General features: G+C 39.0%; 1 protein-coding gene across 1 annotated transcript; it reads left to right on the top strand.

Annotated features, from left to right (window-relative positions):
- Window positions 1-2,037: 2,037 nt before the first annotated feature.
- On the top strand, window positions 2,038-18,200 carry LOC133022715 (hemicentin-1-like). Its single transcript, XM_061089594.1, has 11 exons — window positions 2,038-2,222; window positions 5,552-5,818; window positions 6,699-7,022; window positions 7,277-7,498; window positions 7,747-7,974; window positions 8,068-8,331; window positions 12,528-12,791; window positions 12,895-13,050; window positions 14,988-15,206; window positions 15,779-16,021; window positions 16,952-18,200. The coding sequence occupies exons 1-11, from the start codon at window positions 2,165-2,167 to the stop codon at window positions 17,152-17,154; spliced, it is 2,448 nt and encodes an 815-aa protein (XP_060945577.1). The 5' UTR covers window positions 2,038-2,164; the 3' UTR covers window positions 17,155-18,200.
- Window positions 18,201-19,417: the final 1,217 nt, after the last annotated feature.

The following is a 19,417-nucleotide window of genomic DNA, read 5'->3' as shown; positions in this document are numbered from 1 at the left end:
TCCTGCATTTCCTGCAATTGTGAAATATGAACCTAAAAGCAGGATGTGACAGTATGCCGGGTGGTGTGTGGAAATTGCAATGTTCCATCTTGTATCTTCCTGACAGTCAGAGGTGTGTTATTGATGCAGGAATGTTCTTGGGAAGTCAACAGTTTTATTTTAACAATACAACCAGTGGTGTATAAAGTACTTGAAAGCCATACTTGAGTAAAAGTACAGATATCTTACCTGAAAGTGACTTCGGTAAAAGTAGAAGTCACCCGTCAGAAAATGACTTGAGTAAAAGTCTTAAAGTAGCTCATATTAAAAGTACTTAAATATAAAAAGTATCTGGTGTTGAAATGTACTTAAGTATCAAAAGTAAAAGTACAAGTACCAAAATTTAAAATGCAAAGTGCTTTTTATAGTAGGTCTATACAGACACAAAACAACCCAAAATGTTTCTCCTCAAGATTTATCTCAACTGACTGAAAATTATAACAACAATATGAATATAATGTATATAATGTAAAAAATGTGAACCCTAGATGAGAGAGAGAGAGAGAGAGAGAGAGAGAGAGAGAACCAACCTCCGCTGCTCAAGTAACGAGCCAGTTTGAGAATGTAAGAAGTAGAAAGTACACATATTTTTTTTCAAATGTAACGAGTAAAAGTAAAAAGTCGTCAGGAAAAGAAATACTCAAGTAAAGTACAGATATGTGAAAAATCTACTTAAGTACAGTAACAAAGTATTTCTACCTCGTTACTTCCCACCACTGAATACAACCATACCCACCCACATACGCACCAACCCATATACACTAACAATGTACAATACAGTTTATGAGCTTGTATATATTAAAGAAATACACAAGAGCTGTGTCTCTGAATCACTGTCACATCAAACATTTTCCAGAAGAACATTCTGTGTGAAATATGCAGACGTGGAGCTGGGAGAGCTAAATACACACAATCTGTCTGGAGACGTGTGTGTGTGGGTGCGAACGCGCTGGCGACCTTACAGTGTGGGCATGTGTACAGCCTGCCAGCGCATAGAGAGCAGTTGAGCTTGGCCTGATTGAGAGAAGGAATTTGATACCATCACTGTCACCAACGTTTTTTACAGTGGTAAAGGAAACAGTGCTTTATGTAAATTTATGTTTTAATCCCATGATGGAATAATATGTACACATGTACATTTCAAATCTAAAATGTGTGTATATATGTTGAATATATGTAAGAATGAAGATTCGCATTATGCACCAGCTGAGCCACATCACAGTAACAACTGCATCATTCGGAGCATGACTAACCAACATAGTTTAAAAGTAGTTAAAAGTTAGGAAATAGTTTCCTTATATTGTTCACACACACACACATACATACAAAATCTACCAAGGGAGTGTGTTTGTGAGAGGGAGAGAGAGAGAGAGAGAGAGAGAGAGAGAGAGAGAGAGAGAGAGAGAGACACACACACACACACACACACACACACACACACAAAATCTACCAAGGGAGAGAGAGAGAGTGAGAGAGAGAGAGAGAGGGGGAGAGAGAGAGACAGAGACAGACACACAAACACACACATACATAATCTACCAAGGGAGTGTGTTTGTGAGAGGGAGAGAGAGAGAGAGAGAGAGAGAGAGAGAGAGAGAGAGAGAGAGAGAGCTTAGGTATGAGTGTGTTTGTGTGAGAGAGACCGAGAGAGAGAGAGAGAGAGAGAGAGAGAGAGAGAGGGGGAGAGAGAGAGACAGACACACAAACACACACATGCATAATCTACCAAGGGAGTGTGTTTGTGAGAGGGAGAGAGAGAGAGAGAGAGAGAGAGAGAGAGAGAGAGAGAGAGAGAGAGAGAGAGAGAGAGAGAGAGAGAGCTTAGGTATGAGTGTGTTTGTGTGAGAGAGAGAGATAGACCGAGAGAGAGAGAGAGAGAGAGAGAGAGAGAGAGAGAGAGAGAGAGAGAGAGAGAGAGAGAGAGACCGAGAGAGAGAGACCGAGAGAGAGACCGAGAGAGAGAGCGAGCTTAGCTATGAGTGTGTTGGCAGAACAATAACTGTCTCTGTGCCTCAGCTCTTGATGCTCTTCATTGGCTCAGTGGACATCGTGGATCCGAGCAGAGCAGCCGAGCGGAGCTGGACTGAGGAACCGCAGGAGGAACATCCATCCTCCTCTTTATCAAATGAGTGGAGCAACATCACTTGTTCCATTTTTCCTGGGGTTCATTCTCACTGCGACAGGTAGGCTGCATGGGCTCACTTTCTTCTTTCTTCAACGAGCGTAGTAAAGTAGACCCTGGAATCCTTGGAGTGCGTGGTAAACTGGGCTCTTTGTAAAAAAAATGCCCTCTATTACATTTGATTGTCCTCGATCAGATCCGCTTGCATCCATCAGCATGAAGACACTGGGTGAAAGTATAACACGTCACAAAGGTGCAGAACTTTACTGTAACCAGAGGGGAGCGGTGTCATGTGACAAGAAATAGATCCAGAGCAAAGTGGTAAAAAGAAGTTTCACATAAACCCACCAGGCCATAATATAAATTATATGTTTGATATCAGGGTTTGTACATTACTAATGAGTACTTTCAACGTTATCCTTTAGATTCTAAGGGATTATTTAGAAGACTATTGTTTTCTAAGGCTTAGAATTGTACAATAAACATGTTGTGTTCCATAATCACATATTTATTATTAAACAATGCACACAATTAGCCTTAGACTATTGTTTTCTAAGGGTTAGAAAACAGTAGTCTTCTAAATACGAGCCTGTTACTGTAACAGTGCAGTCTGCTTATCACTTTACTTGAGAGGAAGCTGCAGAAATGCTTACGTTTGATTTCTGACTGGTGGGCTATTGGGGGGCTTCAGAGAAAAGTGGGGGGGGGACACCACTTTCACTGTAAACCAGCCATCCTTAAAGATCCGGTACATCTGATATATTTTCTGTGTTCAGAATCAGAATCAGAAAGTATTTATTGCCAAGTAGGTTTACACCTACCTGGAATTTGCTCTGGTTATTGGTGCATACAATGAACATAGAAACATAAAAACACAATAAATACACCACACATAAGAAAAACAATAGTAATAATAAAAAAACAATATATATTTACTCACTATTTACTTCTTATTTACTCACTTTTTCTAATATTTATACAAGGTAGCATTTATTTAGACATAAACATATCTATATAAAAATATATAAAAGATATAAAAAGTGAAGTAAAAGGTGAAATCCACAATGCACATGCGCAAAACAGTGAACAGAGTAAAATTGCAATATGCAATGTAATAGAGTTTAATATATATAATATAATATGTGTTAATTTAACACATCTTAGGGGTGTGGGGGCGGAATAAAGGTCCAAGTCAGGTGGGGGTCCCGGGCCTTGTTGATAAGGCCCACTGCAGAACTCCTCATAAACTTTTTGATTTGTCTTTTTTATATAAAGCCTATATTAAAACAATCAAAAATGATCTTTGTATGTGGGGGCTTGTCATTTGAGGGAATACAGGGATACATAGAGAACATATTCTGTTATATTTCATTTTTCTCATATTATTTGTCCTTTTCACATCAATACTCTCACATTATACAGCCCCAAATCAGACTGAGAACAGTGATTTATAAATTATCTTTGAGCTGTTTAACAATAAAAACAGTTATTACATTATTTGATGTTTGACTTCATGAATTGTATTGTTTTTGTCAGAATAAACACTTATTGCAATTTTGATTCTTGCAACATTCTTCAAAAAAAGTTGGGACAGTGAAACATTTACCACTTTGTAATGTTGCCATTCCTTTTCATAACCCTTTAAATACGTTCAGGGACTCAAGACACCAAGTAATGAAATTACTTGGTGTCACTGATTTTAAAAGGCGCCACATAGTCTCTATTGTGGCCAAATCAGGACTGCAGGCAGGCCAGCTCAGGTACCCCACCCTCTTCTTCCAGCAGCCATGCCTTTGTAATTTGTGCACAATGTAGTTTGGCATTGTCTTGTTGCAATATGCATGGGTGTCTCTGGAAAAGATGTCGTCTTGAAGCCAGCAAATGCTGCTCCAAAGTCTCTATGTACTTTTCGGCATTAATGGTGCCATCACAGAAGTGTAAGTGACCTTCAACAAGGGCACTGACACAACCCCAGGCCGTGACAGACCCGGGCTTTTGGCTTTTGGACTTGTTGCTGGTAACAGTTTGGATGTTCCTTTTCATCTGGTCTGGAGTACACGGCGTCCATTTGTCTTCCAACAAAGACCTGAAATACTGACTCGTCTGAACCCAACACACGTTTCCACTGTGTTTCCATCCCAGATGCCCTCGGGCCCAGTGACGTCGATTCCGGCGCTTCCGGACAGGGTTAGCATAAGGCTTCCTTTTGGCAGAGTAACGTTTTAACTGGCATCTGTGGATGTAGTGCTTGACAAAGGTTTGCCAAAGTAATCTTGAGGCCCAGGTTGTTATTTTGCTTAAAGATAAATGGCGGTTCTTGATGCAGTTTCGTCGGAGGGATCGGAAAGAACGGTTAGTCAGCTTAGGCCTGAGCCCTTCTTTAACATATCCAAATCCCTTCCTATCCTTCTTTGAGGAACACTGTTTTTAAACATTTCAAAAGTTTTCTCACACATTGGTTGGAAAACTAGTGATCCTGAGCCAATCTTTGCTCCTGAAGAGCTAGGCCTTTCCTGGATGCTGCTTTTGTACCAAATCATGATTACAATCACCTGTTGTCATCACCTATTTCAAACCACTTTTTAATCATTGTACTAGTAATCATTATACTAGTAATCATTGTACTAGTAAGGGCTAGTAATGAGCACTAGCCCTAAATTGCCCCTGACACCAACTTTTTTTGGAATTTATTGCAAGCCTGAACGGCAGGAATGGATGTTTATTTATAAATTAAATTAAATTGACCAGGCCAAACATAAAATATCGTTATGTTCAAATTAAATTTTAAAATCACTGCTGTCTTTTTTTTATTTGCATTTTCCATACCGTCCAAACTTTTTCTGAGATTGGGGTTGTACTATATTTAATGTTTTCTGTATTATTGTGCGCATTAGTGAAAGTGAAAGTTTTTAGTTTAATAATAAATATGTGATTATGGAACACAATATGTTTATTGTACAATGATTATTTCTGACTGGATTAGATTGAGAACCATTAAGGTGTTGCGTAACCTTGCCAGAATTTGTTTTCCTTTTTCTATTCCTATATTTCTGTGAGTAGAAATATTCAATAGTGTACAGGCTAAATGTTTTCAGTTCACTGACTTTCCTGTTTAGGAAAACAAGCATTATAATGAGGAATGGTTATAATCTATTAGTGATAGTGAATGCTGAAAATCAACATGGTTAAAATTGCCTGACGAAGCCAGACATTCTCCTTTTGATAAAATAACTATAGCTCTTGAAATACATTCAAATCCATAATGGGCTGCAGTTGTTGGATAAACCCTCATTTTTATTCACCTAACGACAATATAGGAGAAGGAAAAGGTGCAATTAAATGTTCCACGTATACAAACATAACAGATATACCTTCACTTCCATGTCTTAGGTGTGCAAGCCACTTGTCCCGTTGAGCTGAGCCCCCCCAGAGTTGTGGTGAGATATGGAGACCCGGTCTCAGTGAACTGCAGCACAACAGTGGGCCAGCACCACGGAATGGGATGGGAGGCAAAACAAGGAGGCAGGTCTCTGGAGATGGTCAAACATTTGACCTGGACTGTGGAGAATCTGACGGAATGGAACATCGCTCCCAAATGCTACATAAACCGTCAAAATGATCCCCAGTGCTACACAAAGCTAAACATTGTTCTTTACAGTAAGTCTTTTTCTTAATCAGCACAGAGTGAACAGATGCTATGACTGTGTTTCATACCTAGATAGCATCTGGATGTGGCCCACTTCAGGCAATGATGGAATACTTCTCGCCCAGACAAAATCAATATGAGCCTAAAGAGGCCCAGTTGTAAAATGGCACATGTGGCCCAAATATCCAGATAGAAGACCTTTTCTGGCAAACACCCAAAGTGCTCCATGTGGAAAATAGTGAATAAGGTCCAAATAGCCCAAAATTGGGCCAGCTTTGGCACCTTTAGTTGACAGGTGGCATTGCTATGGCTTACTTACTTAATATTCAACACTTTACATCTATATTTATATCATGGTCACTTATGATGGTTACATTGCAATATTTATATTTTCCTTTATACTATCTTGTAGTATTATTTATATTATGGTCACTTACTTTTAATTATTTTTTCTGTATCATGGTCACTACTGTTGCAATATTACTTATAACATTTTTGTTTTCATTACAATAACACTTACATCATTCCACTTTCTCCCCAGTACCTGCTTTTGCACAGTGTCTGTTTTGCAGGTTGTTTTTGTTTTCTGTATATTTTTACTCTCATTATGTGTAGTTTAGTAGTGTATATATTTTGATCTTTCTTTTTTATTGTTGCTTCGGCACTGTTATTTAAATTCTGTTTTTCTCTTTTTTGCTGTAACAAGTGAATTTCCCCGTTGTGTGGATAAATAAAGAAATCTAATCTAATCTAATCTACTTGTCGGCCAGAAGTGCCATCATTCCAGGCAGTGTGTGGGGTTGATGACAGTATGACAGTGTGGGCCACATCTGGGCCACATCTGGGCCAAAACAAGTATTCTATGCGTGTAACATCTACTTTTTCCTTTAGCGTTCCCAGGAAACATCTCAATCCACTCCAGCAGCGACTCCGATGGTGTGATGAGAGAAAACGAGCAATATAACCTCACATGTCACATCCACCAGGTGGCACCTGTGAAACATCTCATTGTCACATGGTACAAAGGAAACACACCAGGAAGCAAGTTCATATTTGACAATACCACTAAGGAACCAGTGGATAAGCTATCTGTCTACACAGTTACACCGACTAGACGGGACAATGGCGTCACATTCAGATGTGAGGCAACTATGGACCTCGGGCCAGAGGGGCCACACCTGAATGTATCATCAGAGATTAATATTACAGTTCACTGTAAGTATTTTCGGGTATTTACACAGTGTTTTGATTTATAGCCCAAATGTATAATCAGTGCAGCCGTTGAAAAAGTCAGATTTTTTATGTAAGAAAATGATATTTGTCAGCTGCAGCCCTAATTTGCACTTGGCAGTAGTACAATTTTGTGTTTCTGTGTAATTAGACTGTACAGATGTTTCCTAACTGCTTTCCATCTAGTAAACAAAAGCAAAATAGTATAAACGTGATTTCGTGTTTTTGCTTCTGCACAGATGGACCAGAAGTACAATGCTCTGTCGTTAACATACTGGAAGGGGAAACTTTGTGGAGTAGGTGTCCTGTGGAAGGAAATCCCCCCCCCTCGGTCAGTTGGATGAAAGATGGCAAGGTGATGGACCCGAGCCTCCCTCTGACCAGGGAGAACGCAGGGCGGTACAGTGTTCAGGCCCAAGGTGCCTCCAACTTCACAAAAGACATCCAGGTTCTGGTGATGTGTGAGTGTCACATTCAGTTTTTATGGCAAATCTACCACAATACTGCAACTCTAAATTTGTTCTATAATATTGGCTTTTTTTTTGTAGCATTTGCACTTACTAAGTTGTGGTTTTGTTGTTCAAAATATGTCATGTTTAACAATTATTCACGGAAACGTCCAAAATACAACCAGGCCTATTTTATCTGTTTTTTTGACTTGTGTACTTATATATATTTACAAACACAAAATGTCTTATTTTGCTTTCAGATGGACCAGAGCTGATGTGTGCAGACTCTTACACTGTAATGGAGGGCTCTCCTCTCAACCTGCCCTGCGCGGTGGAGGGTTATCCTGAACCTGAGATAACATGGTACAAAGATGATGAGAGAGTGGAACCTACAGAGGACCTAACAAGAAGAGACGCAGGACTGTACGTGATCACAGCTTCAAACAATCAGTCAAGTGTCAACGTCACAGTGGAGATTATTGTCATGTGTAAGTTAAATTGATGAACATTATGAGTGAAAGTCTTTTACACTGGTGAATTTGCTTTTTTTTCCTGATTCATCTGGATTGATCTGTCCGCAGACCCTCCCTCTCTCATAGTCGAGCTCGAAGACTCTGAGGTTGAGATTGGTTCTAATGCGTCGCTGAAGTGCTCCTCCAGGGGAAACCCCCGGGCAGAATATATCTGGGATTATTTCCATGCCGCCAATGTGAAGGAGGCAAATGAAGACGGAGACTCCCGCCTGGACATCCACAACGCCACTGCGTACAACACGGGCTCCTACACGTGTCACGCCTCCAATGAGGGAGGACATGTCTCTAAAACAGCCAGACTCACTGTGAAAGGTAAGGTCAGTATAACATAGGGACCATGTAAACGAAAAGGCCTGGTGCACTCACTGTTCTATCTTAACAACCGTGAGAAGTAATTTTACGTACATCTGGACCATCTTAGGTTTTTGATGTGGAGGGGAGCAACAGTATTGAGGTCCCACTGATATACACTCTTGACCAATCACGAGACAGTCTCAGCTGTCAATCATGACGTCGCTCCCTGTTTTTATAGCATCAATTAACCAATTAGAACCAAACTCACTGACAAATGTTGAACTTGAACATACATCAGTGGGATATTCACCACTTACTTTGTACTTTTATTTTGGTCCATGTCCCATGTATCTGTCATATAGTCTCTGCATTACCGCCACCTGGTGGACTGGGAGGGGGACAGCTTCGTAGACATCAGATTTTTCACATCAGCATATTCATTTAAATAGATAGATAGATAGATAGATAGATAGATAGATAGATAGATAGATAGATAGATAGATAGATAGATAGATAGATAGATAGATAGATAGATAGATAGATAGATAGATAGATAGATAGATAGATAGATAGATAGATAGATAGATAGATAGATAGATAGATAGATAGATAGATAGATAGATAGATAGATAGATAGATAGATAGATAGATAGATAGATAGATAGATAGATAGATAGATAGATAGATTACTTTATTCATCCCCTAAGGGAAATTAAGTCGTCATAGCAGCCGGTATATTTGAATACAATAAAATACAATACAATAGAATAAAATAAAAAATATTGAGGTAGAAAGAATAAAAAACAGAAACACAAGATAAATAGGTAGATAAGGTGCAGTGGCAAGATGATGGTAATAGTACTGATGATATGATGGTAATGTTATTGTTAGACAGTATATAAAAATAGTACAGTATATATAGTATATAATATAACATAATATATATTTATATATGATAGTAATTATACCAATATAATAGCAGTATATAGTAATAATGGCAGCAACAGTATATATAACAGTATATATAATAATAGTAAAAATGATAATAATAATAACATGTACACATGTATAAATATGTGTATATAGACTTATATATACAAATATATAAATAGTGGATAAGCCAGCAAACACTGGTCCAGAGGAACATTTTAGGTCCTCTTCCTGGGAAAGTTTCCTGGAACTAATGCTGCTTTAACATCAAACGTGATGGGAATTCTCATGTGATTCATACCGAGGGATTATTTTTGTTCATTTGCAAGGGTGTTTCTCATCAGTAAATCTGGACCAGGGTCCAAACCAAGGTTCATATCTGTGTTACAATGTATACAGTTGATGTATCCTGGCTATAGTAGATTGCTAACTTTTATGTATGAAGTGCAAAGGAGAAAAGTAGTCTTTTCGTTTGAATGGAGAAAATCGGAGATGAAGACTACAACTAATCCAAAAGAGCCGATAACCTACAGAGTGAGGACATTTTGGCCAGTCCTCACTGACCCATTTTAATAGGCTGTTTCAGGGTTAAGATTAATATTAATATTGAGATTAAGATTCCTTTATTGTCCCACAATCATGCACACACAAGGACTACATGCAATGGGGAAATCGACCCTCTGCTTAAACCCTTATGTGTGAACACAGCCCTGGGTTTAGGTTGGGATAGAAACGCAGTGTTCAGAACCAGCACAGGGATTGTGGGTGTCAAAAAAAACTTCTTCCGTAGGTCCCTTATTTAAGGTTTAAAAAAAAACTTTTTATTTTAGGAAAATCACTTTAATATAAATTCTAAATTAAAATGACACCAGGTCAACGAGGCTGAGGGAGTTTGCCTTTTTAATAAAAAATCCTTTGGTCTCCAGGGTCTTCCCCCGGTTATTTAATTAAAAAGGGTAAGGTATTAATTAACATTAATTAATGGGCCAACATAAAATTATTTAAAGGGGTGGTTCACCTAAAAATGAAAATTCACTCATTTTCTACTCACCACTATGCCAATGGGCGGGTGAAGTGTTTGAGTCCACAAAACACTTGTGCAGTTTCAGGGGTAAACAGTGTTGCAGCCAGATCCAATACAATCGAAGTAACTGGGGACCACTTCTTCAGACTTAAAAAAATTAAAAAATACATTAAATGCCTCCAAATTCGACTAGAAACTAGGAGGAGGATAAAAGAACATTTAGGCTTAAAACACGATGTAAATATCGTCGTTTCTGGGCTTTTTTTTTTACGTTGGTAGAAGTGGTCACCAGTAACTTCAATTGTATAAATTCTGTCTGCAACACTGTTTACCCCTGAAACACTAAAAGAGTTTTGTGGACTCAAATAATTCAACCACCCCTCTCCGATGGAGGGGTGAGTGAATTTTCATTTCTGGGTGAACTATCCCTTTAAATAAAAATCTAAAATTAAAAAGACACCAGGTCAGCGAGGCGAAGGGAGTTAACTTTCTAATCAAAATTCCTTCAGTCTCCACGGCCTCCCCCTGGTTGTTTATTTCAACAGGGTGGTATGCTGTGACAGATTACCGTAATTAATACATTTAATCAACATTAATAAACGGAAATAAAAACTTATTTAAAGAAAGACAAAAAGTGTGTGTGTGGGGGGGGGGGACAGAGGTTTAGTAAGAGGAATTAATCAGGTCAGTAATATATATATATACATATATTGTGGTTAGGGTTTGGGTTAGGGTTAGGCAAATTTGTGTGTGTGTGTGTGTTTGTTTGTGTGTGTGTGTGTGTGTGTGTGTGTGTGTGTGTGTGTGTGTGTGCGTGTTGCTGGAGGGGGGAGGGGTTTCCTGCCCGGTGGTGATGCAGGACCGGGGGGGGGGGCAGGCTCAGAGCAGTGAGAGCATGCAGCCATAATAACTTCTTAGCTTCGTAGCTTTCCCCTCAAAAACAAAAAACCCTCCACAAGTCTCCGCTGGCTCCTCGGTGCAGGAGTCAGAGAAACGGAAGCAGTGAAACAAAGCTCCTCTTATTTCTCCCGATGCCGGATCTAAACTCCCTTCGTCTGCTTCCAGTGGTTCTGACAGTAGAGCTGCTGCTGTCGCTTTCTAACGGGACAGACTCGAGTAAGTTCAGCAGATCTTTGTGTTTTCTTCTCTGAAATGACTCGATTGAATTCGTTTTAAAACAAGAAGAAGAAGCTGGGATTGTGTAGCTGAGCTAACTCCAAGCTTCCCAGGGCTGTTTAAAAATAAAGAGGAGACTGGAAAGTCTGGATTTAATGAGTCATATCCATGGTGTATATGTTGCCTCTGCTTTAAATGGGAACAAAAGACAATAATACTGAGTGTGTCAGCACTTGTGGAAAAGCAGTAACATCACTACATTTAAAGTTTCTGTGTATCTGATTAAAAGCAATTTGAAATTTTAGCCTTGTTTTATCTGATCTTTTTCTTCGTTGAATGTACTGTTCTTACTCCTACAGCTTTTATTTTGGCTCTTGGTTTTGCTATTTGGCAAGTTTGACTGTTAATTTGTGTTTTTTTGGTGTCACAGAATGCTTTCTGTTATTTCCTGTCCCTCCCTCAATGTATTTCCCAGTTTTAAATATAAGTTATTGAATGAACGGTTAAAAAGAATGTTGTCTTCTGTAGGGAAGTCTCACGTCTCCTCCCACACCCTAATGATTATACATTTGTACATCATTTGAATTGATTATTATCACAATAAATGTCAAATCATTATTCTGTCTAGATTTAAAGACAGTTTTTATTTTTGCTTTTTTGAAGTTTGTGGTTTTAAATTCTTCATTATTAGCAGAGAATGACAAAACCCTTGATAAACAGCAAATCTGAGGTTGATCAATTATGTGTTATACCTCCTCACTGTGCTCACACAATATATTGATATGTATTGGACGCTTATATTAATATTGTGTTATTAGCACAGCCCTAGTTGTATGTTTAATTCATGGGAATTAGTCATATGATCAATTTAACTTAGATATGAATTCTACAGCAAGCTCCAGGAGAAAGAATGCTCGGCAGCAAGTGCAGTTTCCTTAGGGAGGGACACTTCCTTCCTTAGATCCCCCCCCACATACACACACACATTTGCCTTCATTGTTTTACAAATATGTGGCTTTTCAACCCCGTTTCACCTCAGCCCTGGACGTGGAAATGTTGTGTCACGATAATGGATGTTTATTGACTTGGGCTGGAATAACATGTTTTATCACCTCTTCCCTCTCTCTCTCTCTACGCTCCTCAGACGCCACGCTGGTATGTCCTATCGAGATTACTCCACACAGGATGGTGATACCATTCCGGGGACCAACCCAGACCGCGGCGTGCACACCGACATCCGAGGGCGTAGGAAATGTCAAAGAGATATACTGGGAAGTGCACGGGTTTAAGACTGACAATGGAAGCTGGAGTCCTAACACCTTTGAAGACTGGGACCCGACGCCTGTTTGTAAAGCTACGTTTCAAGGATTTGGACCATGCCAAAAAGCTGTAAACTTCACTCTCTACAGTATGTTTGAATAACTTTTTTTTTTGTCCTTTCACTGTCATCGCCTTTAAATCCTTGTTTAATCCTGATTTTTGTTTCACTCCACTGTATTTTGCGTTGGTAGAAACCCCAGACAGCGTTTCCATCAGCCATAATGCGCCCTCACCGGTGGAGGGCAGAGAGCTCCTGCTGCAGTGTGACGTGATCAGTGTGGCTCCTGCACGGAACCTGGCTGTGCGCTGGTATCAAGGAAATGAAACTCTCCATCCACCTATCAGAGGTGGGTTATCTCTGTTTACACATGCTCTGCCTTATCTGCCAGGTCAAGGAAATGTAGTCTCACATGTATTCCAAAGCAGATGACGCTGATGACATTAAATAATAATCACCCAACCTTGATTAAAAGGGACTGTTTTAAAAAAGACAAGTTGAAGTTTATATTCACAAATGGAATGACTGCAAATCAGTTACTTTAACAACGTAAAGCATTATCCGCTTATTATGCAGGTGTTGCTCTGTAAACAACCGACATCATGAGGAAAATCCGATTGTCATAGATTGTGAGAGAAGTTAAGTGAAGTGATAATGTGCATTTCAGCAGTCTGATGTGGCTTCAGGGTTTTTTTCTAACCAAGGTTTCTTTGATTTGCTTCAGTGTTTGACAGTTTTCTGGCTGTATTTTTTGAAGCCAACGTCTGTGCCCATCAGAATATAACAAGGAAAAGAAATGCAATCACGTGCCAACTTTCCTAATCGCTGTCTGATTGGGTTCTGGACGACCTCCTCAGCTGACACTCTTCTGAGGGTCTCGCTGATTTGCTTGTGGCCAACGTCCTAATATCATCACTGACCATCGCATAATGATTTATTTTTTACATTTATTTGTTAAATCTTTCATTTTAGTACATTAACACATTCATTCAGTCACACCTGACTCGGGTTGCAAAATTCCGGGAATGTTCAAAATTGGAAACTTTCCATGGGAATAAACGAGAATATACATTAACGGGAATAAACGGGAAATGTTGTGGGTAATTTATACTAACTGTATTTACCTTGTCATATACAGACATAAATATAAACATTTTGTTTTGTCATAGGCTGATTTGAGCCCTGAGGAAACTTTGGGCCCTTGACTATATGCTTCTGCATCGTTGTGTCATTCTTAACATAGGTCTTTGCACAGTATTTGCAAATGTACACAGCCTTTCCTTCTACATTGGATGAGGTGAAATGTCTCCACACATGAGAGAGTGCACGTGGCATTGTTCTGTAGAATAAGATGAGAAAAAAGTTTGTAAAAAAACACTAATGCAATGCCAGAGATATAAATAGTTAGCCAAACAATTGGAATCGTCTGTAAACATATTTTACAATTGATGGATAAATGAATGGAAATAGGCTAGATGAACAGATGAACAATCCTCAATCAGCATGCTAATATATTTTCCCCAGTAATATCATGGAAACTTACCTGACTAGTCCTGCACTCTACAGCAGGGCTCAATAGCCCTGCTGTAGAGTGAAGCATGCTGGGAGTTATCTGTGCATGTGATGGAAGAATGCACAGTGGAGGGTTGAAACTCAACATTCCATACATCTTTAAAATAGAGTTTTGAATGATGTTTTTATTGCTCAGCGTTTAATTTGCGTATTTTTTTTTTTATTTCAAATTCCCAAAATTCCCTCTCTCTCGCACTCGCACAGACAAAAAAACACACACACACATCGACATACTCATTACCGTTGTCATCAGACATATCTGTAAACTCATCCTTTGGTTTTAAAGAATCATTTGGTCTTTACCAACACGTATGTGATTATTGGCATTTCACAAGTGGTCACGGGAGACACACTCAGGATGCGTTTGTGAACAGACCCATTTAACACTGTCCACTTGTGATCGATTCTCTCAGGATGATTCATAACACCAGGTTTGAACAAGGCTTTGTTTTTAAAGTAGTGCGTTTCAGAAAGGGCTCTGCATGTATATGTGAGTCTGACAGTGTGATGTAACTGACAAATCAAGACACATTGGTTTATGTCGACAGGGCAGACAGTGAAGTCCCAAAAGAGTCATGCTGCGCTGTCATCATCTCGAACACAGGCTGTAAAAACAGAAGGAAATTGTGATCTGATCCAGTGCGATTTGAGAAGTAATGATGAAAACACCTGCTGCTTTTGTCTTCTTAACTTGAATGCTCATTTGTCCATCAGGCCCAATACGGGTGGCTGGCTGTCTGCCTGAGAACGGAACAGAGTGTGACATCAGTGCGATCAGATCTCCGTTAAATGTGTCGTCCACCATCAGCATCACTGTGAACAGGACGCACAACGGAGCCGAGTTCAGATGTGAGGCCGAGCTGGACCTGGGACCCGAGGGACCACAGCCTCCTCCCAACATGAGGTCCGAGCCTCTCAACATCACCGTCCACTGTGAGTTTACATTTGCTGCTCAGATGTCGCGGTTAAGATGGAAGTGATCAATCAATCAGTCAATCAATCGATCAACTTTTATTTGTATAGAGCCCATATTCACAAATCACAATTCGTCTCATAGGGCTTTAACATGGTGGGACATCCTCTGTCCTAAACCCTCAGCGAGAGTCAGGAAAAACTACAAAAAAAACCTGTTAACAGGGTAAAAATACGTAGAAACCTCAGAGAGACACATGTGAGGGACAGATAGAATAGATGCCAAGTGTAGGAAAACATCATCAAGATTAAAGTTTTTTACCAGCATTGATAGGGTAAACATTTTGAAGGATCACTTCAATACGGTATGTCAAGCAGTCCTGCTGCAATCATAGTCTCTGGTCAGCAACCAGAAGGATCAAGTGATGACAGATGTTTTATCACCTCAGGCCACTTCATCATTGGAAAATGGTGGCACGTCTATAAAACATGCTTCGTACCAGGGATGTTTCACCATCTTGTCCTATATTCTAAAATCATTTTTGGTCATGGCTTGACCTCATACCGCTCTATTTGCCTCTGTGTCTCAACAGACAAGCCTGCCATCAATACCACAAAGCTTCCAAAGAAGATCCCAGTGTTCAGAGGTTACCCTGAGAAGCTGGTGTGTGAAGCTGAAGGTCACCCACGTCCAAACATCCAGTGGATCTACAGCCCAGACAAAAAGCCCGATTTGACCAATGACACGCTCACTGTGTCTGAAGCAGGCCTCTACACCTGCAACGCAACCAATGAAGTCGATTCCACCTCCTATGTGGTCGAAGTGATTTTAAAGGGTAACATTTAAAACTCCATTCTATACTTTTTAGTAGAAGCTATGCACCTCTTCCCACTCAAATCCAGTGCAGCTTTCAGACTTGCACTTAATTTCCGGATCGTCTCCTGAAATTATCCAGAGGTTCTGTCAGTCGCTGCAGACATTCTCCAGATTTTCTCCAGCCAGCCTACTTGTAATAACTCTACATAAAGCGTGTTGCTGACGTTTTTAACATGCATAAAACACAAATTAGAACAAAACCAAAAAAATACAAATATCAAAGATTAGTGGAATAGGGTTAGAAGCCAATACGTTCAGATCAAGTCTGTGTTATACCTCTTTTAGAAATTATGAGTTGTAAACATGTACAAATGAGTAACTTCACTTTCAATTTTCCTGTGTGACCAAATTACATTAAAATTACATAAAAAATATAGATGATACTAGCGAAAAGTTAGTCAACAGAAAAATGTGAGCTGAGCTATATCCAGTAAATATAACCGTGCTCTTGACAGCATTCATTTATACAAATTAAGTTTGCGTTGCACATGGAAAAACCCAATCAAAGAGGATTTATTAAGATTTGTCGTTGGTGGTTATGTAAAAGACAGAAAGAAAAGGCAGAAGTGGCAGGAGTTTGTAGGCTTGGGTAAGTTTTGTTGAAAATATCATGCATCTTGTGTTCTATTATCAAGTGGTAAATAAAAAATCACTCCCATTTTTTTCAGTAATGATAAACATACTAGATACTAGGCCATTTACTGTCTGACCATGGTTGAAAGTGCATGATAAAGCGCATATACGTGTTTGTTTAATAGACAATGAGAACCAGCTACAAACCAGGGAATACAAAAATCTCACATTAATTGTTGCGTGTCAGACAGAGAGAGCTAATTATTTTGACTTGTAAAATATTAATATGTTGCGCATGTGATTGCTGTCGTTGCAGAGGACTACCTGCCCCTCATAGCTGGATTTGTGGCGGTCACCGTCGTTGCAATCTCCATCGTCTTCCTCTTCATCTACTCCATCTACTACAAGAACACCAGGATGCGTCGCTACAGCCTTAAAAACCCCCGACTCAGCACGCACAACGGTAACGTCGCACACAACGGCTGGGACATGCAGTTTCCTATGACTAAGCTGTCTTAGCGGGACGCCTGTTGATGGACAGGACAAGTGACCACTCTGAATGAGCTGCATCTCTCTGCCACCACCGTCTTTGAAAAGCCTGATAACAGCGACTCCCACTGTTTGGAAATCATTTTAATTCCCCCTGAAGTTCAGGTTTATTGTCCCACGTTTCATATTTTTACCATTCATAGAATAATCTAATCATAAAAAACCAGCAACCTTGGCTTGAGATGTACATTTTGTAATTTTACTACTGGATTCTACCTGTTTTCACTGGAAAGAAAGAACGGGAGGAGCAAGAACTAAAACATTTTCCGCCGGAATATTTCACTTTCATGAAAGTGCACAAACTAACGTGACGAAGAATGTTTTTGTTGACTTTGGTTTCGCTTATGCTTGCTTCTTTTTTTTTTCTTTTCTGCCCTGCCCCCTAATATTCACTTAGACGCAAATCTCAGCGTGTATGTCTTTGTTTCAAAATTGTTGTTTTGAATGTGTTTGAAGAAGTGCTGGCCCTGAGACTGATGTGAACGCATTAACAGGAAGTGCAATGAAAGTGTGATACTGAAGGTGTGAATCACAGACCAGCGTGGCTCTGTACGTTCCGACACCATTCACTGAGCCCATTGTCCCTTCGCTATTCTTTCCTTTCGTGACTCTGCACTTCTCTCTGTTCGTAGCCTCCTCTGTGCCTGGCCCTCTGCTGTGCCACAACGTGTCAGGCTCCGGCCGAACAAATTACCCTGTTCCTCACTTGTATGCTTTTGTATGAAATGACTGTGGGCATTTTTTATTTTTTGCCTAATGCCTATCAGAACTGTACATTTAGGATATTTTTATGTAAATGGAAAAAAACCTTATATTTATTAATGAGAATCAGTAAAGACGGAAGACATTGCTATTGACGGACTGCAGATAGGTATGTTGCAAGATGGAATAGATGAAGTCCTGCCTGTGACGATATGGACATGAAAACTATGTAATGTATTTGTGAATAATGCTGTAAATATTTGTGACTGGCATAAAACTGTATTTTATTATTAAAATGTGCCTTTTCAACTGAATTGCCCTGAAATTGAATGTGCACACAAATGTGTTAATTACCTCTGTCTGTTTGTTGGTTTATTTGCCAAAGTTACACTAAGACAATAGAACAGATTTCCAGAAAACTCAGGGGAAGGATGCGGAACAGGTCAGAGAAGAACCCTTTAAAAAAATGTTTGCATTTCCTGAACCCTGCGAGATCAGGCATTTTTCCACATCTTCATCGTTTTCCATGGGAATGCATGAATTTAAAAACCCTGTAATGCTTGCTGTCATGAGCAAAGGAGTCAGGAGGAGAACTTAAATTAGGAAACTTTACGGATTATGTTTCATATTTATCAACTTTAACCAGCAAGATAAAATCATAATGACAGCACCTTTCAAAAGGTGCCTCAAAAATAAAAAATAAAATACGACAATGACAGCATATCATGGAAAAGCCAGATCATTCTCAGCAATTCAAAGAAACAAAAATAGAAAAGAAATGTGTTCTCAAATTTGAACAATAATTCAAAGGGTTTTAACTCATAGACAAGTTAAATGTGTCCCACAATAAGATTCTTGTAAGGCGTCAGAAGCCAAGGTTGGAAACTACTGGGTTATTCTCTAACAATAGGTTTCTAAAGCATGTTAAATCCTCCAGTATCTAAAATCCAAAAATATAAATGTAACTTTTGAGTAAGGCTGTCAAATATATGAAGTAAAGAAGAGAATACAATGGTTTTCTCTGAAATGTGGATCAAAAGCAGCATAGAATGACACGGACACACACACAAACAATAATTTGTCAGTCTTCTTCCTGTGCTTAATTTCTCATGGGAATGAGCAGAAAATCCAATTCTTAATGTTAATATAACTGATAAAGTTTGGCAGGATGTCGTGTTGGCAGGACTTCAACCACCTATTCATTGCACAATATCGTACACTATGTACAATTTATTTTAAAATAATTAAAAATTTTATTAAATTAAATTAAATATAAATAAAAAATAATAAAAAAGCCAATTAATTTGCCTGGAAAATATCTTACACTATGTAAAATTTATTTTAAAATAATTAAAAATTAAATTAAATTAAATTAAATATAAAAAATAAATAATAAAAATAAATTAAAAAGCCAATTAATTTGCCTGAAAAAAACAAAAATAATAATCCTTACAATTTCAATAGGGCCTCACTGTCAGTGCTCGGGCCCTAATAAAGGAACATTGAAACAATAGAATCATAACATACAAAC

The sequence above is a fragment of the Limanda limanda genome, chromosome 17 (genome assembly GCF_963576545.1).
Source record: "Limanda limanda chromosome 17, fLimLim1.1, whole genome shotgun sequence".
In the NCBI taxonomy this organism is placed as follows: Eukaryota; Metazoa; Chordata; class Actinopteri; order Pleuronectiformes; family Pleuronectidae; genus Limanda; species Limanda limanda.
This window is presented reverse-complemented; position numbering and strand designations above follow the sequence as displayed.